The sequence below is a fragment of the Myotis myotis genome, unplaced genomic scaffold (genome assembly GCF_014108235.1).
Source record: "Myotis myotis isolate mMyoMyo1 unplaced genomic scaffold, mMyoMyo1.p scaffold_m19_p_16, whole genome shotgun sequence".
Taxonomy (NCBI): Eukaryota; Metazoa; Chordata; class Mammalia; order Chiroptera; family Vespertilionidae; genus Myotis; species Myotis myotis.
The window spans coordinates 36,659,119-36,684,779 of record NW_023416320.1 but is presented as its reverse complement, the minus strand read 5'-3'; the positions used below and the strand labels follow the sequence as shown (position 1 = coordinate 36,684,779).

The 25,661-nt window shown below is 41.4% G+C and overlaps 1 protein-coding gene across 6 annotated transcripts in view; it reads right to left on the bottom strand.

Moving 5' to 3' along the window:
• Positions 1–25,661, bottom strand: part of SULF1 (sulfatase 1) — a 158,491-nt gene that overhangs the window by 73,376 nt on the left and 59,454 nt on the right. For all 6 annotated transcript variants that reach the window (XM_036338471.1, XM_036338473.1, XM_036338474.1 and 3 more), the window contains 2 exons: positions 2,752–2,824; positions 2,200–2,429 (listed from right to left, as the gene is read on the bottom strand). In XM_036338471.1, the coding sequence (XP_036194364.1) occupies positions 2,200–2,371 (172 nt within the window). In that variant the 5' untranslated portion in view covers positions 2,372–2,429; positions 2,752–2,824. The remainder of the gene's footprint in view (positions 1–2,199; positions 2,430–2,751; positions 2,825–25,661) is intronic.

Genomic DNA, 25,661 nt, shown 5'->3' with positions numbered 1-25,661 from the left:
GCATTTGAACATCATTACATGTAAGTACACAAAAAACAAAACAAAACCCATCCATATCAAAACACAGTGAGATACCACCTCACACCCATTAGGATGGCTACTTTCAAATACCAAATGTTGGTGCAGATGTGGAGAAATGGATACCCTTGTATACTGTTGGTGGGATTGTAGAATGGTGTGGTTGTTGTGAAAAATATTGTGGTGGTTCCTCAAAACATTAAAATAGAATTATCAAATTATCCATCAATTCCACTTCTGGGTATATACCCCAAAGTACTGAAAGCAGGGTCTCAAAGAGATGTGTTGTTTATACTGTCTCTGCACTTCAGATGTTTTATAAGCCTGTATTCATTTCTGGGAATGATCTTAGCTTTTTCAGACCTTTCTGGGTCTACTTCAAGTTTATTTCGGACCCACTGTATTTCCAGCACAGTCTCAGCATCAGGATTGCAACACAAACCAGCACACCTCTGCCCTCTAGCTGCTCTCAGTCAAGTGGAAGAGTGGGTACGGAAGCACACGGGGGATGAAGGGCCACACTGGCAGCACGTCCATGGTGGTGCAAAGGTAAGTTCCGTGGACCCTGCTGGAGGGGAGGATGGTTCTGGTGAGGAAAGGTCCCTCCAGGGCAAGGCATTTGAACTGAGTCATAAAGAACAGATAGGGCTTCTCCAGGTGCAGAAAGGGGGAAAAGACAGTGGGGACCAGATGTGCAAAGGCATGAAACACAGGTGAGGGAGATGAAACCACAGGGTTCTGTCAGGGAAGTGTCAGTTGTCTCCACAGAGCAAAGTGGGGGAAAGGAAAGTAGCCTCACAGACACAGGCAGGAGCCAGATGGCCCAGAGCTCATTTGCTTTTGGAGAAGAGAGAAAAAAGCTGGGAGGGGAGGTCTACAGATCTTGGCTATAGCAAAAAGGATGGAGTTGAGAGATGTTAAGGAAGGCGCATTCAAATGTGTTTACATCATTTTACTTGCTCTGTGAGTGATTAAAACCTGAAACCACCAGCCACGTACATCCTAAAGTCATACCTGCAAGATGTTTCACGTTGGCATCGTGCCTGAAATCTATACTCTCGTTTAAAAAGTGAAGTGAGACAGAGCAGACCCTGTGGCTCATTACCCTGCTGGCTGCTAGTGCATTTGCTTCCCGCTGAACCCAAGGAGTTAACTTTGATGGAATTCCATGGTTTGGTTTCCAATTGGAAATCAAAGTTCTCTTCCCTGGAGATCAAGTTCCCGCATGGAGGGTTTTCTCCTGGAGAGCATTAAGTCAGAGGAGCTCTGTCATGAAGGAGGTACCCTGCTAGTGCCACGTCTAGAAGATACCAGCGATGTTAAGTTGGGCGTGCTGGACAGAGAAGCCTAGCTGAGTGATGCCCGACAGTGAGGAATTTGGGTCCAGGAATGGAAATGAGAGGTGGTGACAACTCGTCAGGTCGAGTTTTTTATCTGTCCTGGGTCACCTGGAAGAACTTGACCCTTGGCATACAGACAAGACCATGGGGCTGGGCCAATAGAGAAGGTGAGAAGATAAGAAACCCAATCAGCTAAGCCAGAAGCTAACTAAGCTGGTACCCCTGGATTTGAGCAGGCTCTCTAAGTGCCCTAGAGTTAACCCGGCTGAGCTAAGTCTTCAAAAAGGCATCACCTCTTAGGTGGTAGTAGTGAACTACTACCAGAAAGTATCTAAAACACTGTAAATTTCAATTTCCTAACAATTATTACAAGCTGTGAATAAATCATTCACTCTAATACTAATAAACCATTGAAAGTTCCTCAAGGATCTATCTAGGTTCATATATATCGCATAGAATTCCAGTCAGAATGTCATACTCTTTGAAACAACTTTGCCCAAATATTAAAAAAAAAAAAAATTTGACCAAGAGTTCCCAAGGTCCACCATCAAATCCTTGACTTCTATAATATTTAATCCGGGCTTCCTCCCTTCCTCCACCCTCCTGTTCTCTGAAGCCCCTCAGACTGTTTCAAAAGTCTAAGACCAGAAAAGTCATGTTGAAACACAAACCGAATGCCTTATCCTCAATACAAGTTCATTTTTATAATCTAGGTCATTGGTTACGAAGGTGTAATGAAGTGCCAAACCCCCAAATGTTCACTGACGGTTACTGATCGTGAGGAAGGTCAGCGAATCATTTGAGCAAAAGAGACTAACAAGCGGAAAATCGGGGGTCTCACCCAGCTCCACATCCTGGTCGTCGGTGAGCACAAGGATAATGTTGGGCCGGATGTTCTTCCGCTCCTGCGGTATCCGTCCTCGGAACCTCGGGGACCTGACCGTGGATCCGAGGCTCCCCAGCAGCTCTGCGCCCAGCACAGCCAGAACCAGAGCCCAGCAGGAACACTTCATTCTGTGTGGTCCGCTGTCGCAAGCGGCACAGCGTCCCAGCCTCCTGGCTTCTGCAGGACTGAGCAGTCAGAGAGAAAGCGAGAGGGAGAGACTGAAATGAAATCCAAACCCCAAACACAGTTGCAGAAAAAGGGCTTCAGCTAAGTGAGACCTGGCACATTCGCTGGCAGGGAGCAGGCTGCACAGGAGTCAGAAGCCGCAAACCCTCGCAGGCAGGCGCTGGGTCTTTTTTTTTTTTTTTTTTTTAAAGCACTTGATTATTTTGCAAATTCACTTTCGTCCTTTAGTCTCATTCCAACTTTTCGTATTTCAGTTCATTGCCAAGGTATCACTTCCAACACAGGGCTCGAATGCAAACGCTTTCTGACAAGGGCTAATACCTTGACTTAGGTATCCTGGTGGAAAAATCAATTTCTCTACTCAGAGGTGTTCAGAACATCTGTAGATGGGGTCCTGCAACATAGGAGAGAAAAATACAAAGAAAACATCGGTCAAGGATTTTGAAACAGGTTTTTGATCTGAATTAGTCTCTTAAAACAACATAATATGTGTGTTATATATTCATATATACTATCTATCTATCTATCTATCTATCTATCTATCTATCTATCTATCTATCTATCTATCTATCTATTTCATCTGCAAGCCAAAAGGGAGAAACAGAATTAAATAACATTCACAACTGCTAACAAATGACTTAAACATCTTCATTCCCATAATCAGCTCTATAAATGGCACTAAGAGTATCATCCCCACTCACACCCTAATTGCACTTTAAACATCCCCCCAAAACTATTGACGGGTCAGGAAGAGCCAGCGGTGCCTGTGAAACCACAGTGCATCTGCACAGCGCATCCAGGGGGGGTTTGGGGAGGGGGGGCGTCTGGCACGAGAGGTTGTGTTGGGGAGCGTTAACTCACCTGCATAGTAAGATATTGCGTACTTATCAAGTAGAATGCAATGCAAAGCTGTCATTTGTCATCTGCATTATGTCACTCACTACCCAGGAGAGGGTTTTTTTTTGCTGACAAAGACTTCACAGAAAGGAGGGCAAATGTTCCCAGCCTCTGAAAACCTCCTAACTGTCCTCCATCAATCACCAGGGGGAGAGGCGCTTCCTCCGAGCAAGGCTGGTCCCTCCGTCCAGCCCGCGTCCTCAGCGCGCTGGCGCCTAAGGGGACAGAGCCCTCCTTTGACTGTCAGCACCAGCCTCGCTATTATCAAGACCCGGTGCAGCGCCGCCAGCACAGAGGTTGCGCTTTGCTGCCGCAGATCTAAACCTGCAAAGCAAAATGATTGATGGGCTCCGAGGCTGGGGGTTAGAGGCTACTCTCCCACGTTAAAAAATAAATAAAATCCAGAGGGAGCACTGCAACATCTTGGCCAGCCTGCCCAGGAGGGGAGAGTTTGAAAGGGCTGGAAATGCTCCTCTTGCTTTGGAACACAAACTTGCCACAAGCTTTTCTCGTGGACTTCTGAAAGATGGCAAAGGGCTCATTAAAAAAAAAACCAAAAAAAATCTGTCCCTTGGATGTCATGAGGCAACATCTGTATGGGAGTTTAGGCTGCCCTAACATTAACTAGGAGGCAGCCCCCTTCATCCGTGCCTCTGTCCCCACTCACCTGAGGGTCTGTATTTTGATCTGCAACAATAAACTGGCATCAGATAAATAAATATAATGAGCTAAGTGTGAGGATAGCGTAGCAGGAGGGAAGGGCCTCCATCGCTCACTTCCACGCCTTAAATTCTGGAGGGTGGTGAAGGCCGTGGAAGAAGAAAGACCCTGTATTGTGTACCACAGCCACACACAGCATTTTGTTTACATAAACACCCCCCCCATTATTTTAAACTTTATGAGCTGTTTTGTAAACATTTCTAATGCTTTTCACTCTGCAGCCTATAATTAGAGAGAGAGAGAGAGAGAGAGAGAGAGAGAGAGAGAGAGAGAGAGAGAGAATGCAACTCAACAAGAAATAAGCTTTTAAACAAAAATCTAGTGTCTGCAGCAAGGCAGTCCTGACTCCGTGATCTGCCAAGCAACCAACAAGCTACCTCTGATGGCCCCTGTGGCTCTAAGAGTCCATGTGGAAGGGTTTTTTGGTAACAGCCCAGGGTTATTTCCATCATTGCTGGGCATGCGGAACACTGGAAGCCACAATTGTTCTGCACCGACTCTTTGGTTTCTGTGCATTTGTTTCAAATCATGAGAAAACTGATATGAGCACAAAGGGACAGGAAAATGAAAGAAATACGGTGTCAAACAATGTCTTTCTCCCAAAGAGCATGCACCAGGCTCTGTTAAATACAGAAATTTCTTAGAGGGTTGGTCCTGTAAGCAGCCAAACTTTGCCCACTTCTCAGACCGAGCAAGGGTGTGTGAAGAGAGCGAGCAGGGCTTTCTTGCATCTTCTATCTTAGAAACCAACCTCTGCTGACGGCAGCGACTGGGAAGGACAGTCAGACTCACGGTGTGGGGTTTAGTCAGCCACACACGTAACTGAAAATTCCGACAATTAAGATGCTGATAACATTCCCTGGAACCCAATCAACATGACTATTCTTCTCCTTATCTTATTTACTTTACTTCTTCCTTTAGGAAAAAAGGAAATTAGTATTAATGGTCCCTTATATAAACTACATTGAAAATCATTTATTTTCCTTCCTCTTTTCTTTTCTTTTCTTTTCTTTTCTTTTCTTTTCTTTTCTTTTCTTTTCTTTTCTTTTCTTTTCTTTCTTTCTTTCTTTCTTTCTTTCTTTCTTTCTTTCTTTCTTTCTTTCTTTCTTTCTTTCTTTCTTTCTTTCTTTTCTTCTTTCCTTTTATTTTTTAACCTATAAAGTCACCTTCCTTTCTGGAGAGCTGAAGGTGCAGAAGAGACCTACATTTCTTCCACCACCGATTATAAGCAATTGAGGGGATTTTCTGTAAAAGTCCGGAATTGAGTGGTGGAGAACTCTCTGACAGGTCTGGCCAGCAGGAGTGCTCAGTCCTTTATCTCCCCCGCTCCCGCCCCGCCTTCGTTCAAACATACAAAACACACCACTGTGCACAAACTACACACAGACAATTCTTTATTCAAAAATGACCTTTTAAAACCTGTCATCCTCTCACTGCCTGGTTTCCAGCCCCAGAAGGAAAAGAAGTAAAGAAGCAGAAGAAAAACACCATCAGACAAAATGCAGAACTGGACAAAGGAGACAAGGATGCAATGTTTGAATTGGATACTTTGTGGTGGACGGCAAGTGTCCTTAGAGACTAACAATTTGTCTTGAGAAATAGTGGGAAATGGGAGAAATGTAAAAAGAGGGTTTTCTCACACATGGGAAGGGAGCTCGAGGACCGGTCTCCAAGCCCTAGAATGAAAACAGCAATTGTAGTTCTGGCCAATCGTGTGCAGTTTACAGGACTTTGTTCAGGGCAGGAAGCCAAACTCTGAATGTGACATTAAAAGTTTCAAGTCACATATAAAAGAAAAAAAGACTGGAGGACTTTAAGCCACCTAGAAAGTTGAGTTCACATATGCTCGGGTGCCATACCCCACACTCAATGTCCCTCCCATTGGGTTTAAGGGGATCTCTGACTTCACCAAGCCCCTCTTGTCCCGGCAGCTGGGGCGGAGGTGGCCTTATGCTGACAGTGTCCTGCTCTGTCCACCATAGCAGTTCTCAAAGTGTAATCTGAGAATTTGGGGGGACCCTGAGATCCTTTGGGGGGGTCCATAAGGCCTATACTGATAAGCATACTGATAAGCATATCAGTATGATACAACTATACTGATAAGCATACTGACATGTTATTTGCTTTTAAAAAAAATTTGTTGATATTTATACTGATGGAGTAAGAGCAATGGTAGATGAAACTGCTTTTGTCTCAGGCCTAATGAAGGGAATGTCACCTACAGTTAAAAAAAGCCAGTTTTATGTAAGATGAAGCAGTGAAATGATTAATTGTATTAAACCTGGACCCTTGAATGCACAGCTTATCTTTTTCATTTTCTGTGTCAGAAGATGGGAGGTACATAAAAAAAACAACAACATATCAAGGACTTTGCCACCTGGGCAGGTGTGACCGCTGTTTCGGGGAAAAGCACCTGTGTGACTAGGTTGCAAGCTGAACTAGACACAAGTTTTTCTCATAAACACCATTTTTACTTGAAAGAATTATTTGGACTTAGCTATATTTGGCAGGCATTTTCTCCAATGATGAATGAAATGAGACTGTGTTTTCAAGGAAAACAACTGGCAGGATTTGTTGTGTTTGTTGCCAAGGATAGAAAGCTTGCTTTCAAGTTAAAATCAGAATTTTGGAGAACTTGTATCCACCACTGTGAGCTTGGCAGCTTCCCGATACATAAAAGTTTTCTGATGACATTGGTGTTGATATTAGCATATTAACAAGTGTTATTTTTTCAGATGGTAAAATGAAGTATGTCAACATTTTAGAATATTTATGTAATTCAGGGACCCAATATTTCCCAAATGACCAAATACAATGCTACAAAAGTCAACATGAGTAAAAATGTCCAATCAAAGTGCAAATGACCATTGAGTATTGGAATGTTTACTGATATGGTTTCAGATTTCTTACTATTTCTAACCTTTAATACACTTAAAAAAATTACTACTTGTCAAGTCTGGGTAGAGTATCAAAGAAGACCTACAGGTATCTGCATAAACTATTAATTTATTTCTTCTCTGCCAACTCTTATCCATGTGAGGCTGACTTTTATTACTGTACTTCAAGAAAACAACATATTTCAAAAGACAACATAGAAGCTGTTATCAGAACCCAGCCTTCTTCTATTCAGATAAACATGAAAGAGATTTGCAAAAATGCAAGGCGATGCCACTTTACTCACCAATAGTTTTTTGGCTTGGAAAATACAGGGATTTTTCATAAAATGTATTATTTAAGTTAGCATATACCAGGTAATAGATTTGTTATTCTTTTCAAAGGGATGAATAAATATTCTTCAAGTTTCTCAGCTTTAATGTCTAAGTGTCAATAGCTAGAATCCACACAAACAAAGGCTCCTGCGGTCTTCAATAAGTTTTAATGTAAAGGGATCCCAAGTCTAAAGGGTTTGAGAGTTGCTGGCCTATAGTTTACAGTTCAGCCCAGATTCTCACGTCGAAAGCTGGAGATCTGGCCTCATTCACAGACTTCTCAGTCACTTTTTTTCTCCTAAAAGCCTTGAAACTGCCCTAAGTTCTAAATGCCTGGTGTCATACAGGAGTTATTAATAATGAATGATGACATTCTCTGGGTGTGTGTTTTTTTTTAATCTGAGGGTAACACCGAACTTCACAAATGAATGCCCAGACAGCTAAGCATGTGAGAGGCTGGATCAGAACCACAAAGCAGCACAGACATACACCTCCCAGCGATGGGGCAAAGCACTGTTTCTAGAACAAAGCAATGCACTCCATAGTTACGACAGAGGGGGAAAAAGAGAGACACCATAACCAATCAAAACAGCCGGGGAGATTAGGCCAGCAGCATGCAATTGTTGGAAGCGGAATTTAGCCAGAACACACTTAGTTTCTGGTCAGAGTGAAGCAAAATAGGATTGTACCAGCAAAGAGTTGGTAATCACACCAGCCCACATGCACCGCCAATCTACATCCTCACATTTCTTAACGTCAGTTTACATGGCCCTTTTCCCTTCATTCTGGCTTTCAGATTTCCCCAACATCACTCTTTTCTTTAGCGAAAGCCTTCGGGACATGCTATCTTCTTTATGATATATGTGAAATGGTGAAGGAGCTAATTTCTTCGTTTAAAAAAACCCCTCGCTTGCAAAGTTCATCTACGGTTAATCCCCAGAAAGCCTGTTTCCCAACCTAATTTATTACAACTCCAAGCAAAGAAGAGAAGCAACCGTCTCCTTCTGGTGCAGCAATAATTTTCAGAGCCTCTAACCGTAAATCTCCTCCAACAACTGGTGTCAGCTGGAAAGTGTGCATCTGACTGGGAGCACCTTTGAGAAAATACGTGGCGAAATGACGAGCGCCCCGTTGAACAATGTTTGCTTTTCTTCCTTCTCTTCCTCCCCCCAGCGTTGTGAAGGAACCTTGAAAAGTCATTTATTCAACAAAACTGTTAGTGTCAGTTATCTGTGGGGTATGGCGAGGGCGAGAGACGCATTTTATTTTTTACTTCATTCATGCCTACATTGGATTTTTAAAAAATGTTTTATAAAGTAGAAGTAAATTTGAGTTTCCTAGGTTTTTCCTCTGTCTTCTCAAGGAGGAAGAAAATAGGAGGTGATACGAATGAAGTGAGAGGCTAGAGCAGGAAATGCAGTTCTGAGTCGTGGCCCCACAAAGGCAGGAACCCAAAGCGCGTAAAAACGAGTATACCAAGGGCATTTAAGAGGATGCAAAAAGTCTAAGACTGAGATTTGTCCCACTTCTTTCAAATTAGATTAGCAAAACAAAAGAAAATGAAGTGACCTAAAAATTATAAAAAGAACCAGAAGGAGCTGATAGCTCTGAAGCAGATGCTACCAAGTGTCTAAAGCAGTGGTTCTCAACCTTCTGGCCCTTTAAATACAGTTCCTCCTGTTGTGACCCAACCAAAAAATTATTTTCGTGGCTACTTCATAACTGTAATGTTGCTACTGTTATCAATCGTAATGTAAATATCTGATATGCAGGATGGTCTTAGGCGACCCTGTGAAAGGGTCATTTGACCGCCAAAGGGGTCGCAACCCACAGGTTGAGAACTGCTGGTCTAAAGGGTAAAGGGCCTGACAATGGCCACTAGTTTCAATGGTGGCAGTGAGAGCCAAGAGAATGAGAACAAAGAGATTATTGGAATTTCAAAAGAGGGGGCACTGGAAACGTCAGTTAATATGGGTTTGGTGACTAGACAACAATATTGATGAAAAGAACTACTGATGTGATCTTAGGCATCTTAGCGAGGGTCTTAAAGTGTATGGCTTATTACATTAAATGTCATTAAATTTGCCACTTGTTTTACATACTTATAGTTAGGTAGGGGGGTAAGAGATCAACTAAAGGACTTGTATGCATGCATAAAAGCATAACCAATGGACATAAGACACTGGGGGATAGGGGAGGCTAGGGGACTGTCTAGGGCGGGGGGATAAAATGGACACATATGTAATACCCTTTGTAATACTTTAAGCAATAAAAAAAAAAAAATTTGCCACTTGTTTTACATACTTATAGTTTATTTGTATTGAAGTGTCTTGAGGTATTGCATCAGTCAGCAGTAGTTTGTTGTAATATTGATGGCTTAACATAATAAAAGTATGTCAATCACTCATACTACACGTCACACATGGGGTGCTGTGGTCGTTGGCTAGTCAGGGTCACTGTTGTCTTGTTGCTACAATAACTGGACCAAGTAGCAGAGGAAGAAAAAAATTGGAGAATCTTGTAGGAGGTTTTCTTGGCTTCGACCTGGAAGTGACTCAGTCACTTCTAACATTTCATTGGCTGCAACTAGTCATGTGGCCCCATCCAGCTGCAAGGGGGCTGGCAACCTGGTGGAGCGGATGAAGTGTGCTGAGCACCAGTGACTATGCCACAAGCATCAAGTTTCATTAGTACCTTATGAACTTATCTTTCTCTCTGAAACACACACACACACACACACACACACACACACACACACACGTATACATGCACACTTAAGGTATGTGTATAAATATTTTTACACACAGACAGACACATATTTCAAGTAGTAAAGAAACATAGAATTCTTCGCAGCTTAAAGTTCAACCATTTTTAGGTACTAAAAATGTACTTTTAACAAATTTGGGGTTATTTTTGACATGTTTCCTTCTGGTTTGTTTCCCTGATATACATAATCTGGCACAATACACGTGTATTTTAAAGTTCAGCAATTCTTGTGATACATTTAAGTTGAAGAAAATGTTTTGAAAAAAAGACACTTAGATGCCATATTTATATTTCAAAAGCATTCTTCCAAATATTTTCTTGTAGTTAAAATCTATGTGAGGAAAGAGTAACATCTGACTTGACTCTGTAAATCAATCCACAAAGAGAATTTCACCAGGCGACTTTCTGTCTGGTCAAGCTCGCCACCAATAATGCTCTTTATCGTTTCTAAGGGTTTAAATACAGAAGATGGAGATAGGAGTTCCTTCTGAGGGATCCTGCTGGCCGCACACGTGATGACCAACAAAGGGAAGCCTGGGCAAGGAGAGGAAAGGAGGGATACTCATTTCAAAAGACGACAAAAGAATCTACTTCCTGGCTTAAGACTCAGGGGTAAAAATTATGGAAAATAGCTGTTTCTTTCTTTTTAAATAATGTGTTACTTACAGGAGAACTTTAAAAATCACACATCCACAGTTTAGTCAACTCCTTTGCTCAGCGACATTTCCAAGGAAACCTTAAGGTTTAGATTAGTTCATGTAGTGATATTTCAAAAATAGTCCTTCATAAGTTGTACTGGAAAATATTGTGTTGCAATTTTGTGTTATATAATTCCAAGTCTTTTTTTTTTGTTGTTGTTAATCCTCACTTGAAGATATTTTTCCATTGTTTTTTCAGAGAGTGGAAGGTAGGGAAAAAGGGAGGGAGGTAGAGAGGTAGAGAGGTAGAGGGAAGGAGAGAGAGAGAGAGGGAAACATTGATGTGAGAGAGACACATGAACTGGTTGCCTCCCATAATGTGAGAGAGAGATATCGACTGGTTGCCTCTCATACACACCCCGACCCAGAGCAGAGAGTGAACTCACAACCCAGGTACATGCCCTTGACCAGGAATCAAACCCAAGACCCTTTGGTGCACTGACTGATGCTCAAACCACCGAGCACACCAGCCAGGGCTAATTGCAAGTCTATTAATGACAAAATCATCTTAAACGTGTATATGTACCTAAATCCCTGTGCTATGGTCAGATAATCATCTCTCCTTTAGCTGTAATCGCAATGATTAACTTGCATACCTGTACATTTACCAAGTAAAAAGAGCAACTCTATGAAAATTTCAAGTGAAATTCAGGCCTGCAATCTTGGAAAATATAATTTTAGCAAAAAAAAGTAACTAGAGATATTTCTAGGGAAATTAATTTATTAATCTTAGCCATAAAGCAGTGATGGCGAACCTATGACACGCGTGCCAGAGGTGACACGCGAACTCATCCTTTTGGTTGATTTTTCTTTGTTAAATGGCATTTAAATATATAAAATAAATATCAAGAATATAAGTCTTTGTTTTACTATGGATGAAAATATCAAAAAATTTCTATATGTGACACAGCACCAGAGTTAAGTCAGGGTTTTTCAAAATGCTGACACGCCGAGCTCAAAAGGTTCGCCATCACTGCCATAAAGAATGCATAAAGCATACAATGAATGCTAATGGTCTATTTTTGTTGCTATCTGTTTAGCATTCTTGCCCAATTAAATTCATCTTACCTTCAAATCATTATTTATCAATGTCTTTAAATAGATTAACACCTGAAGAGATATAGTAGGAGATTTTTAAAACCATAAATTCACTAAAATTTACTGATTCACAAGGTGCTACTTGCATCAAAGTTTTGTAATAACCTGAAATTTAAAACATGACTTCTGTCTTAGTTTATTGTCCAAACAGAAGTTGGGAAATATTTCAGCTAATGAAAGCTAACATTTCTCTCTATTATTATAAAAGAGTAAATTTTATGAAACTGTAAGCTGTGGAAATTTATAGAATGAAAATTTTAAGAGCCATATTATCACCCTTAACAGTTATTAGTCATATTTGTGAAATAATCTTCTTAAAAAGGCTCAGAATATGATCTATATTTATGGATGTTCAGGCAAGTTTCTGTTTATTGTCTGTATTTTTATAATTAGGAGGCTTTGGTTGGACGAGTCCTTACGTTTCATCTAGACCTCTATTCTATAAACACACAAGCGTGTTCCACTTCTAGAATTAATTTTCTCACTAACTACTCTACTTTGTTTTAAACTTTCATTTCTCAGCGCACACATGAACAGTACTTGTCACACAAAAAGCTGATATAATTAAACCAGAGAATGTGCCCCACAAGTAAAATCAGCCATTCATGAAAGCTGGTCACCCGAGGCTCTTTCAAACAATGCATATTTCAAAGTAATCTACAGTAATCCCTTCTCTCCACTGATTTGGTTTCCATGAAATCTTAAGCACATGTGTTCTGCAAAAGAAGGTTTATTAAAACCTGATGTAATATTAGAGATTATAATGCAACAGGGTTGGGCTGATTTTAATATCTGAGTCTTCAAAAAGGAAAACAATTTTCAATGATATTTGTAAGCTTACTAAAACATATGCATACAAAGGTAGATGGTGCTGACTATTAAGGAAAAATAAAAGAATGTCACCTGAATTTTAAATTTACATATAAAAGTGTGTGTGGAGGTACTTAAACAGTTTTCACTGTAAGATGGATTAGTAAAGCACATAACTATTTTGTAACTCTAAATAGTGAGGAACTTTAGAAAATTCTTTATAAAGTTGTGGATTTCTAGTTGATAATTCCTTTGGCTTGCTATGGTGAAACATTATCAAAATGTGTCATGAACAGCATTTGACAACTTCAAAATATCAATTGTCATTCTTTGTAGAACTGGATTCTTACAGTTACTAAGTAAGTCTGGTTGCCTAAGAAGTTTACCAAGACCTCCAAGCTTGCTGGATTTCTGGATGATTTGTTTGTTTGTTTTTCTTGATCCTTTTTTATTTTCTATTTGATCTTAGCTTCAATCTTGGATGAGAATACAAAGGATTAGGTAATTTATGTTTCTGTTACTCCACTTCAAGATCTCCTGTATAGAGCTTTATATCCTTGAAATACACACACACACACACACACACACACATACACACACACCATGTACATGATCATCAGCTGGCTTTGAAATTAGCAAAAAGCAACACTGTGGCACACAGATGTTCCTCATTGAAACATCACTTCACAGACCAGATCACATATGAGAAAGGAGATTGGCAACCTCCACCTTAGAGAGCTAATTTGAGGGGGACATTCTAGAAAACACATTATAGAATCTCTGAGTTAGAAGATGTGATGGACTGAATGTTTATGCGCCCCCCTCACCCCCAAAGTTCATATGTTGAAATTCTAACCCCCAAAGTGATGGTATTAGGAGATGGGGGCATTTGGGAGGTAATTGGGGTGAAGCTGTTATGAATGGGATAGTGCCCTTGTGAAAGGGACCCCAGAGTGTGCTCCCATCCCCTTTCTGTTGAAGACACTGAGAAAATGGCCATCTATGAGCCAGGTGGTGCTCTCACCAGACACTGAATCTGCTGCTGCCTTGATCTTGAACTTCCAAATTTCAGAACTGTCAGAAATAAACGTTATTTAAGTCACCCAGTTTATGGTATTTTTGTTATAACAATCCAAACAGGCTAAGACAGAGGGATCTTAAAGTTGACATGGACCACTTTTAACTTGTGAAGAAAACTTCTCTAGAGCATTGCCCTTTTAGGTAACACAGGACTCATTAGGCCACTTGTTTAGTTTTGGGACAGCAATTAAGGTTAGAAAATTCTCCCTTTTATTGAACAAAAATCTACCTTCCTATCTTCTTTATGTTTAATTATGCTCTCTTCTAAGCCATGCAAAATAAATCTATATTCTTCTATATATAACAAATGCTTTAAATATCTAAAGATTGTTTCTATCTAACTCCTAAATCTTCCTCTCTCACAAAACACACTTATGTGGTTGTTCAGTGGTAAATTACAGGAGAGTGGTAAAGGAGTTATTTTGGATTTGGCCATTGATTAGCTAAATATTGGATCAATAGATCCTATACAGCTATAGTTACAGAAATATGAAGCCAGCATATTTAATGCCCATCTGGCTCAAAAGAATTTGGACTACCAGACTAATCCCTGTTTTCCAAATTCAATAAGAAAAATTTTCTCACATGCTACTACTTTCATGTTTGGACTAAATTAAATTTTAAAATGTTCTAAAATTTGCATAATTATCTTGTTAATCAGTTTTATTAGAGGGTTAAGCCAGAGAAGAAAGAGGAAGACCCATCCAGGCTAAGAGTCATAATCCAAGTACAGGATTTTTGTTATTACTTGACCATTTAATCATTGACTTCTCTCTAGATTTTGAGAAAGCTTTTCTTTCAAGAAAAAATATCTTCTTTACCACATTTGGCTTCCAATTTCAGAATACTGGCTACTTCACAAGAGCTATGCAAGACAGTAACCATCATTCCATCATTAAACAAAGGTCAACTTCAAGTATTTAATTTATAAGGTAGGCAGGGGTCTATCATACTTTTGTTACTTACTCTAGAGTTCAATTCAAGGGTGGGGCCTAAGGAATTGCATTTCTAACAAGTTCCCAGGTGATTGCTCTACCCTGACAGTACTGGGCTAGGGTGTAGCAATCAACCCACTAGTACTAGCAAAGGAAAGGCGGCTACAGCCAAGCGGGGGCAGGTGCTTCAAGTCTTTTCAGGAAGGTTGATCTTTCAGGCCTTTGCATTGGCTGGAGCAGCTGGGCATTCACCAGACAAGACAATTGATATTGCCAGTGACGTCCCAGCTGAAAGGACTTTTGTGAGGCCATCTTTTGCACAGTTGACAGGAAAGCAAACATTCCAATGCACTCAGTCCTCACGAGGCATGGGCAACTGGAAGAGTTATCCACTGAAGACCATTAAACTTCCCTCAGCAAATAAACAGAAATGTTCTTTTGAGCGGCTTTAAATGACCCTTTAATATCCCTTTCTAAATATTCTCCCTCAATGTCTGGAGAAACTAGGTTCCACAGATCCTCGACATCCATGAACTACTGGAGTCTGGCAGTGGCCCAGTGCAATTTTAACATTTATTAAGCAATTGTTATGCACACAGATGGTTTACCATCAGCACATTTTCTTTTATATCTTTAAGCAAGTTATTCCTAGAGATTAAGGAGGCAGAGTGAGTTACTTGCTTTTGTTTTAATGAAGCCCTTCCTCACTCTTCCAATTCTGTCCCAATCACCCACGCTGGGCCTTTGACCCCCATCCATCACCTCCTCTGAGACGCTGGTAGACAAATACAGTTGCCATAAAAAACAAACGCTGACTCATTTCAACAACATGAACCAAAATATATATCAACCCACTGTGATGTGCAGGAGACATTAGGGGTCCTGGGGACTCTGCTTCTTACGCTGTGGAAGAGCCGGGAAAGGTGTGTGCCCACACAAAAGTGAGCTGGAAAGTTGCACAGAACTCACGGGGGCTAAGTGTAGCAAGGGTTGAAACAGAGCAAAAGTCAGGTTTGCAACCTTCCCAACTATTTCGTGCACCTGAATTCCTGCAACAGCCACTTCTCAGAGCCCCAGATGGGAACTCATGGTCGGAGAGCCCATTGAGAAGGTGCAACAATTCTGAAGTTTGGCTTTGCAGTTGCCCAACTTCAGAGAGTTTATTTCAGGACCACGTGGACTGCTGCTGGGATCTGGACACGACTGAGAAGTGGCACATCTTGAGTGTGTGACCTTTTCTTCTTTTTCCTTTACCCCTTCCCCATCTTATCACCGGTGTCCCTGCATTACTCAGATACTACCACCCCAGTCTTCCCCCCTCATTATCCTCTTCCTTCCTTCTGCACTTGCAAGTCTCCACATTTCCACACCTTCCAACGTGTGGAGGAAACCTTACGTTTTATCAAAAAAGTAAAACATCTTTGTGAATATCCACTGAGCATGTAGTCTGCTTTAAAGCTCCCGGTTCATCAGTTCACTCTATCCCAGTCACCTACCTATGGAGTAGGTACTAACATGACTCATTGGAAACTGAGATTCAGGGAACTGAAGAATCTGTGCAAAATCGCACAGCAAGGGTGGGACTGAAACGCCCTCCCACCAGAAACTTGGTTCGAACTGTTCTGTGTCTGTTTTCTCTCCTGAAGTGCGTGTTCACTTTAAGTGATCTTGTATGCCTGAAGAATTCCGAACTGGCAGACTTAATGGGAAGAAATTTGGGGGGTGAAAATGGGAGTCAGGTGTTGCTGGGTTTCCAGGCATCTCCCACTGTGCCTGACGGTATCTGGCCAAGGAGAACAAAACAGGGCATCAGTATTGCAGCCACACACCACGGACAGGTCCCCTTTCACCTTACAAACAGAGGGGGACCCCCAGAGCTCGGTAAAACAAAGAGTCGTTGCTGGGTGAGGGAGTGTACTGGCGTGGCTGAACATGAATATTCAAGACCACGAGTCACAACTCGGTGAATTCGCGGGTCTCCTCTATTTGTATTTAGCATTGTGTAGTCGCGAGACAACTTGCAGTGATTAATTAATCCCTGGTGCCGAGGCAGAAGGTGAAATAATTTGTGCACAGTCACGCAGTTGGTCATTCTCAGGCTCCGAGTCAGTTCTGGAGGGCTGCGTTCTCCAGACACAGAAAGGAGACGGGACCTGACTTTCAGCTTTGTGCCTGTGATCCCAGAGATTCCCCCCGCAACCCCTGGAATTTTCTCTACGGAGGGCAGGTGGCTGCCAGCTGTCCTTAACACACACCCTCATGACCTCATTCTCAATATCCCCAGACCACGGAAATCCCCTCCTGAGTCCCCACCCCCAGCCGGGGGAGGCATGCCCACCGGAGCCCTCCCTGAGCTCGGCTTCCTGTCTTGCTGGGTGGAGGCGGCACAATCGGTTAATGGATTGCATATGGCCGCTTGTGGCCATTTCCCCAACATGTCCTCAAGTGCAATGTTAACTCAGGCTCGTCACAGAAATACCTCCATTATCTACCACAGTAGGGGAAGGAGGAGTCCCACGTGTGTGAATTTCCATGATATCTTACTTGAACTATTTAAAGGTGGGTGCTCCCAACAAACAAACAGGAACCAAGAAAGCACACTGAGTTTGCACAAAGGCCTCCCAAAGTGCAGTGGCTTATAACTTAAAAGGACGATTGCTCCCTGTGTCCCACGGTGGCTGCAGGGGTGGTGGGGCCCTGCTTCAGGCTGTAGCTCTTAGAGTCTTCTCACCCCAGGACTGAGACCTCTGACCCCAGGACAGCAGCCCCTGTGTGAGATGCGCCATCATCATGACCCACACCAGGAGCGGGAGTGGAAACTGGAGAGAGCCACTCTACACAGCTGCTTGGACATGGCGTCTGGCACATCTGCTTACCTGTCATTGGCCAAAGCAAGCCACGTGATGGGACCCAGAGAGGGGTAGCTCCCTGGAAGGCTTTTTCAGTGCCACTGCAGTGGGTGAGGATATTAAAACTATGTTCATTTCTCTGGGGAAGGGGGGGGGACGGGGGCAGCAGCACTTAGGGAGAGTGATTTAATCTACCCCATGCACTTGCAAAAAGTTAATCAAGTATTTCCTCATCTTTAAAGACTACTGGGAATGATGTCACTGTTCTGTTTTGTTTTATGGCTCCGGGTCACCACTGTTAATGTAAACATTGCACTTGGTTATAATTCAGACGTTCCTTTGGGAATACTGTACTTGGGTGTAGAAAGCTGTTCGCTCAACACAGTGGGATAATACTGTCCGGAATTCCTCATGGATGCTTTTCCTAACATTGCTTTTACTTCCTTTGTTATCAATTCTCTCTTCGGGTTATGATAAGTGTATTTACCTGTCACAATTCCACCTTCTCTCTTCTGATATGCTAGAGGGATATCAGGGAGATTATCTTGTTAGATCCATGTTTAAAATAAGAGCAAAGACATGAGGGTCTCACTCAAGTGCCATCTGTTGGTGGGATTGGTGCATGGACTCTGTGACAAACGTTTGGGTGCTTCGTAGGATTGGATTTCTTTGTAGTTGTTTTTGTTTTTCTTGCCCGAGTCTGGCTGATTGAGGGTGTTGGATAAATGAAGTTAGGAGAGACCAGGTTTGGGGTTAAGTTCCACAGGAGCGCCCTGTTTTGCCATTCCCCACATTTAACAGGAATTCTTTCCTAGATAGTTGATTAAGTGTTGAAACTACCTGCCATTTCTTGTTCAAGTCCATTGATTTTAATTGCCATACACGTTTAATTGAACAACCTTTGGCAGAACACCTATGTGAGGCACTTTGTTCAGCTCTATTGGAGATAATGGATGAATGAATGAGAAGAGAACCCTGCTTTCAATCGGATAGTTACATGCAGTGCTGGGTATAACACAGTTCCAGGCTGTGCCAGCAACTGCCCTCTTTGTGAAGGTAGGGCAGACAGCACAGTTTTACAGGCCCCAGGGTGCCCCAGAGTGTGCACGATGCTCACTTTGGGTTGATATTACCCTGAATGTCACAGTGGAGTCTGATGAAAATAAACGCCAAAGAGCCATATTAGCCAGTCGAGGTATAGGGCAGTCAAATGTTTCCAACCTGGTGAGTGGACACCTATTTTAACCAACACTTTCCTCTACTATATTTTTCATTATCTTCTGAGTTCCTGGTCTTACACTGATAATAACTGAACAGTGAACAAGATTTTTCATATGCTTTGGTGGTTTCTTGTATCTGAAATTCCATGAGAAGATATATTTGTTCTTTCATGGATAAAATAACCCCTTCTATGTTCATGATGCATCACAGCTCAGAAAAGACTCTAAATCAGTGGTTCTCAACCTTCCTAATGCCGCGACCATTTAACACAGTTCCTCATGTTGTGGTGACCCCCAATTTCATTGTTACAAATTGAACATAATTAAAGCATAGTGATTAATCACAAAAACAATATGTAATTATATATGTGTTTTCCGATGGTCTTAAGGGACCCCTGTGAAAGGGTCGTTCGACCCTCAAAGGGGTCGCGACCCACAGGTTGAGAACCGCTGCTCTAGATTGCTCTTCAAGCAACTTATTTAAGAAGGTAGAGCAGGCACCATTATTCTTTCTCCAATCCACCTCTATCCCTCACAGGAGGTTCGAAGTGCTGAAGCTGAAACTCACACTCAAATCTTCTGTTCTGAGGCTGGTGGTCCTCCCTCCCCCAATAAACCAATTCTTTTCCATTTTTATCTTGGCATTTTGTGAATAATTGCCAACTCGATCACAGATGTTAAAAACATATAGATGAATGTACAAGCAGGCAAAGAAAAATGCATTGGCACTAGTTTCAAACTTTTCATTGCTGCTTTTCACTACAACTCAAGCAAACAGAATATTGGTTTTAGGTCTCCTTATTCTTTCTGCACAAACCCACCAACCACTAAAAATAAAAAGAAGTCATAATGTCCATAGTCATGGGAGTGGAATGAGTTAAAGAGTTAATGCTGTTTTCTAATAATTTTAGCAATATTATTATGTTGATCAGAGTATCCTTATTAGACTCTTAGGTTAAAAAAATGGGAAAAACAACTTTTTACTTAAACTATGTCTATGAGATAATTTGGATTAAGTAATTTAAGGATTAATAACTTGAAGGAAGCCTTGAAGATATGTTGATTTTTAACATTTTAATAGTCTCTTTACAAAAACAGACTAGAAAGTTAGATTCATTATACTGGTGAAAATGCATTCATGTGTAACATGAACTGCAAACAGGAAAGGACTAGCTTGTAGGAAGTTAGCACCTTTCTCAGTGGACAGCGGCAGGAAAACTTGTAGCTTTCTAGGTGGGAATGCAGGAGAGGGCTGGTTATTCTTGGAAATTCACCTCACCTGGAGTCATTGCTTTGCTCAGCCATAGGGCTGAATGTAGAGGCCAAAACAGATACAAAAATTATAAGGCACAACTTTTCTTTATTTTGTCTAATGGAAACAACCTATTTTTTCTCCAAGTTCCGAACTTATATAATTTCTGTTACCACTTATTGAAAGGAAAAAGGTATTTTTACTTTTGACGGATGTAAATAGTTCTAAATTATATGGCAGGGATTGCTCATTGCCTATCTCATCATTCATTGCCTTCTTCATATATAACAAGATCCTGACTTTGTTTGCAGTGGCGATATGCCCAGCTTTAGGTGACATCTCACTGCTTCTTTCCAAACTCTACTTGCCCATGAGGCTGAATTCTTTCCAATGAGATGCAACAAAAAGACTGAGGAACATCTGGGATGGTTCCGTAAAAGAGTGTGAGTACCCCTGGCTGCTGTGGCTCAGTTGGTTGGGGTAACATTCTATACATCAAAAGGTGTCAGGTTCAATTCCTGGTAAGGGCATGTGCAGGAGGCAACGGATCAATGTTTCTCACAGAGAAGTTTCTCTCTCAAATCAATAAAAACATATCCTCAGGTGAGGACTAAAAAACAAGTGTGAGTGACCATCCTATATAATAAAAGGCTAATATGCAAATTTACTGAATGGCAGAATGACCAGTGACTATGACACACACTGACCACCACGGGGCAGACGCTCAATGCAGGAGCTGCCCCCTGGTGGTCAGTGTGCTCCCACAGGGGGAGTGCCGCTCAGCCAGAAGCCAGGCTCACAGCTGGTGAGCGCAGTAGCAGTGGTGGGAGCCTCTCCCGCCTCCATGGCAGTGCTAAGGATGTCTGACTAACAGCTTAGGTCCTAAGCCAGGGAGCAGGCCTAAGCCATCAGTCAGACATCCCCCGAGGGCTCCCAGACTGTGTGAGAAGGTGCTGAAAGATCCCCCGAATGCACGAATTTTGTGCACCGGGCCTCTAGTTTGTCATATAACATGTCCAGAGCTTCCATAGCCATCTTGGACCATTAGATACTCTCATTGATGGAATGCTCCATGGAAGAGCAGAAAGAAAAGAAGTCTGGGTCCCTAGTGACTACTGTCCCTGCCCTGAAAATCTGACTATGGATTTTTGTTTTGTTTTGTTTTGTTAATCCTCACCCAAGGATATTTTTTCCACTGATTTTTAGAGAGTGGAAGCAAGTGGGAGAGACAGAGAGAAACATCAGTGTGAGAGAGACCATTAATTTGTTGCCCCCCCCGCCCCCCATGCCTTGACCAGGGCTGGGATGGAGCCTGCAACTGAGGTATGTACCCTTGACCAGAAATGAAACCGGGATCCTTCAGTCCTTGGGCTGACACTCTAACCACTGAGAAAACTGGCCATGGCTGAATTTTTAAAAATTATTTTTTAATGTTTTAAAATTTATCTTTATTGTTGAAAGTATTACAGATGTCCCACTTTCCCCTCCATTGACCCCCTCCACCTGCTCCTGCCCCCCTCCCAAGACCTTCACTGCACTATTGTCTTTCCATGGTTATGCATATATGCATATAAGTTCTTTGGTTAATCTCTTCCCACCCTCCACCTTACCCTCTGAAATACATCAGTCTGTTGCATGCTTCAGTGTCTCTGGATCTATTTTGTTCGTCAGTTTATTTTGTTAATTAGATTCCACATATAAGTGGGATCATGTGATACTTGTCTTCCTGTTACTGGTTTATTTCACTTAGCATAATGCTCTCCCTGACTCTGGATTTCTTTATTTGAGAGAACAAACCTTTTGTGGCTAAGGTACTATTTTGATTTCTGCAATGTGTAGTCAAATTTCCAATTATATCTCCTAACTAACATTCTTGAGTTTAAAATGTTAAAAAAACATAGCCTTTTAAGTCAAAACCAGAAGAATTTGATTTATATTCAGAATAGGAAAAAACAAAACCTGTGGTTAATGAGAGATTTGAAGAAATAAAGAACTACACAAATAAAAGTGTAATTACAACTTGTGATAAGTGCTGTGAAGTCCATGGGGACAGGTGGGGACATGAAATTCTCTCAGCAGGCATTAATCTCCAAACTAATATGTAGCTAATATTTAAGCCAGTTTAAGGTTTTTGGGTCAGTTAAAGAATGTTAGAAATCTCTCATTAGCTATGGAAATAAAAAACAAATGGATTCCTTTATGTTTTGTAATTTCCCAGGATTCAAGGAACTTTATTATGGCATACATTGCTCTTTAGCTTCTTAAAAAAAAAAAAAAAGCCTGCAATCTTTATGTAGACAATATACTAGTAGTTACCTGAGGCTTTTTCCCCCCAGCATGAATATTTTATAACTGAGGGGCAAAAAGCCTCATATTTTGAGAATGAATCCATTGAGAATATAATAGTAAATTCTAAGAGATTTCTAGAATCAACTGACTAGTCCATTCACATTAAAACAGAATTGAAGTTAAAATTTTTTTTTATGTGCAAAGAGCTGCTAACATTATTTCTTCAGCCAGGTAATTATACTGGATGATCATTCAAGGATGTTCACTTACTCCAGCTCATGAAGCCAGCATCCTTTGCATTATTTTTAGATCAGACTATGCCAGTTTGAGCAGATGTTGCAAGAGCAAGAACCCTGCCGAATTTTCTCAAATGGCTCCCATAGCGCTACTGGTAACCCATCTTGCCTTATGGATGCAACAAAGCAAAAGGCTACCTGAGTTTTCTTGAAATAGGTTGGATGGTCACTACCAAAGATGGATTTTCATATCTCATACCCAAAGGAGCAATTTCCATATGTTCAGAAAACATTGCTTAAAGATATTATATTATTTTCTTATCTAAATGCAAAATGTTAATATTGGGTATAAAGATAATAACAAAATAACTCGTCTGCAGGAATGAATGCAGGGACATGTTTATTCTTAATAATTTCAATTCACCTATAAGCCTCTTCCCTTCTAACTCCTGCAGATAGGACTTTTTTGGTTGAAAATAGGATTGATTCTGCCTTTACTTGAATAGCAAGAATTTCCTAAAAAATTCAAACTCCTAAAACTCAAGGTCTCTGTGCTTTAAAGGAATGAAAAAATGATCTGTGTCATGGATATGTTCCAGTTATATCTGTTATTCCTTAAGTTAAGATTTTGAAGACTCAAATGAACACATACACACTCAAATGCATTTAGGAGAGGCTAGGTGACCAATCCCAGATCACTGTTTCTCAAAGTGGAGAAGGAACCCCAGGTCATGTGCTTTCTTTCCGATGACATCATATGATTGCCCCCTCTATATTGCACTTGATGCAAAACTAATTGAAGGTGGTTTCCTACTAGTTCCATGGGTGTTTTCACTGAAGCCAGTTCTGTCTCAAGAAAAGGGATTTGCTCCAATGAGCAAATTGCATTTGTGCTGTGAAGAAATATCTTCTGCCCCCACCACACCCACATACCTAAAATGTGTGCAATCCTCCCCAACATTCTTCAGAGCAAGTGGAACTCCCCTGGTTTTAAAGCAGGGACTCCCAAGAGAAGCTGTGCCAATGAAGAAGGTATGTGAGGAAGAAACGGAAAGGACTATGTGCTCAGCCTCCTGGGCACAAGGTGTTAGAGAGCATGTGTATCATCTACTCCTTCCAGTAAATGGCTCTGTGGTGAAGGAAGTGCACGATCACAGGTCTATATGCCCCAAGTTCAAGGAAGGACACCCCTTCCTCATACTCTTCCTTCTGCCCCCTCCAGGACTCCTCCCCAACAATGGTTTGGATCCAGAAGTGCTGAGAAAGAAGGCTGGAAAGTCAAATGTTTTCAGTGATCAACAGATTGGTGGATCCAGTTCTGAGCTTGAAGCATTTCCATCTCATCTTTTAAAAAATCCATTGCTCTGGAAAACAAACCTCACTATCTAGCCACACACGTATCTACGCACAGTACCCACATATTTTATCAAATGGCTTGTTCCCCTGAACAAATATTTAGAAGGAAAGACTCTCTTTGTAGGTCCTCCTTCCTTTGAAAGCTGGGGTTCTGTGACACCTGAATGCACAAGACCATTTCTGCTTTCAAATCCATGTTCAGGGATTTCTGTGCTTGCCTTAAAATATAACTGTTAGGCCCAGCTCAGTGGTTGAGCATCAACCCGGGAACCAAGAGGTCACTGGTTCGATTCCTGGTCAGGGCACGTGCTCAGGTTGCTCGATTGATCCCCAGTGGGGGTTGTGCAGAAGGCAGCCAATCGATGATAATGCTCCTCTCTCATCAATGTTTCTATTTTTCTATCCCTTTCCCTTCCTTTCTCTCTCTCTCTATATATATAACTGTTAAGAGTGGGTATCTCTCCTGCCTACTTTTACTTCCTTCTCGTTTATTACATCTGATTGAAAACAAGGTCACCAGAGACAGGTCTATTTCTCCCCTTTGCTAGAAGAGTAAATATATAACAGTAAACCTTCCATTTCCCTTGGTTCCATTGCCTCCGTTTTTCTGAGTAAAGACAGAGACAAAGTTAGATGATCTTTCAGAGTGCCCTCCACACTGGGCAGGTCGCTGGCATCATCTTCTCAGAGGACATGCCCTTATGTAGGTTAAGACTACTTGCGGGTGCTGTGTCTCACAAATGGAAGTCATTCCAAGTGAATATGCTTTACCATCACATTTCTGTATAATGTAGATGTGATTTCCATTCAATTGAATTCAGTGGCGGATTACTGCATAGACCTGGGGACTTTATCCTTTCTTCCCTATCATGGCCCTAGTGCTAAACACACTATTTAGGTCCAAGCACTGCTGATTCCCAATTATAATATCTGCCCAACTAACTCCACTCCCACCATTAAAACAATTTTTTTTTTATTGATTTCAGAGAGGAAGGGAGAGAGAGAAACATCAATGATGAGAAAGAATCATTGATTGGCTGCCTCCTGCTCCCTGCCCACTGGGGGATTAAGCCGACAACTCAGGCATATGCACTGACCAGGAATAGAATTGTGACCTCCTAGTTCGTAGGTCGATGCTCAACCACTTGAGCCACACTGGCTGGGCCATTTTTTATTCCTTAAGACAGTTCACACATCAACGAAGTCTTCCTTGACCGCCCTCTGCCACCTACCCACTTACTTCCTTTCTCCAGAAATTCTGTGTCCCTCCTCCGGAATCTAGCAATACCCATGCACCTGGACTGTCACTGTGCCTTAAGAGCCCGCCCAGGATCTAGCACAGCACGGGCATCTAGGAAATGCTTGTGGAATACAAGAATAATGGTCTCCATGGCAATATACTCATAGCTATTTCTTCAACCTAATGTAAAATATTTTAAAAAATGAATTGGCTATTTTACCCTTTGGTATTTTCAGTCACATCTAAATAGGACCAAATCTTTTCATATTTGCATATCATAGTGTAATGTGAGAACAATCAGGACATTTAAATGCCTCTTTCACATAATGTGTAATCTTTTATCTTTAAAAGCCTTTCTTTTTTTCAATGAGCTTCAATTCTAAAAGATCATTTTTATTCAGTAGACTCAAAAAGGAAGAAAAGAAAGAAAGAAAGAAAGAAAGAAAGAAAGAAAGAAAGAAAGAAAGAAAGAAAGAAAGAAAGAAAAGGAATGAAAAGCTGTGAAAGTCTGATGTTTCCCCCAATGGATTTGAAAGCCATTTCTGAGGCCTTAGATTGACCCTCCTGAGAAGAAAG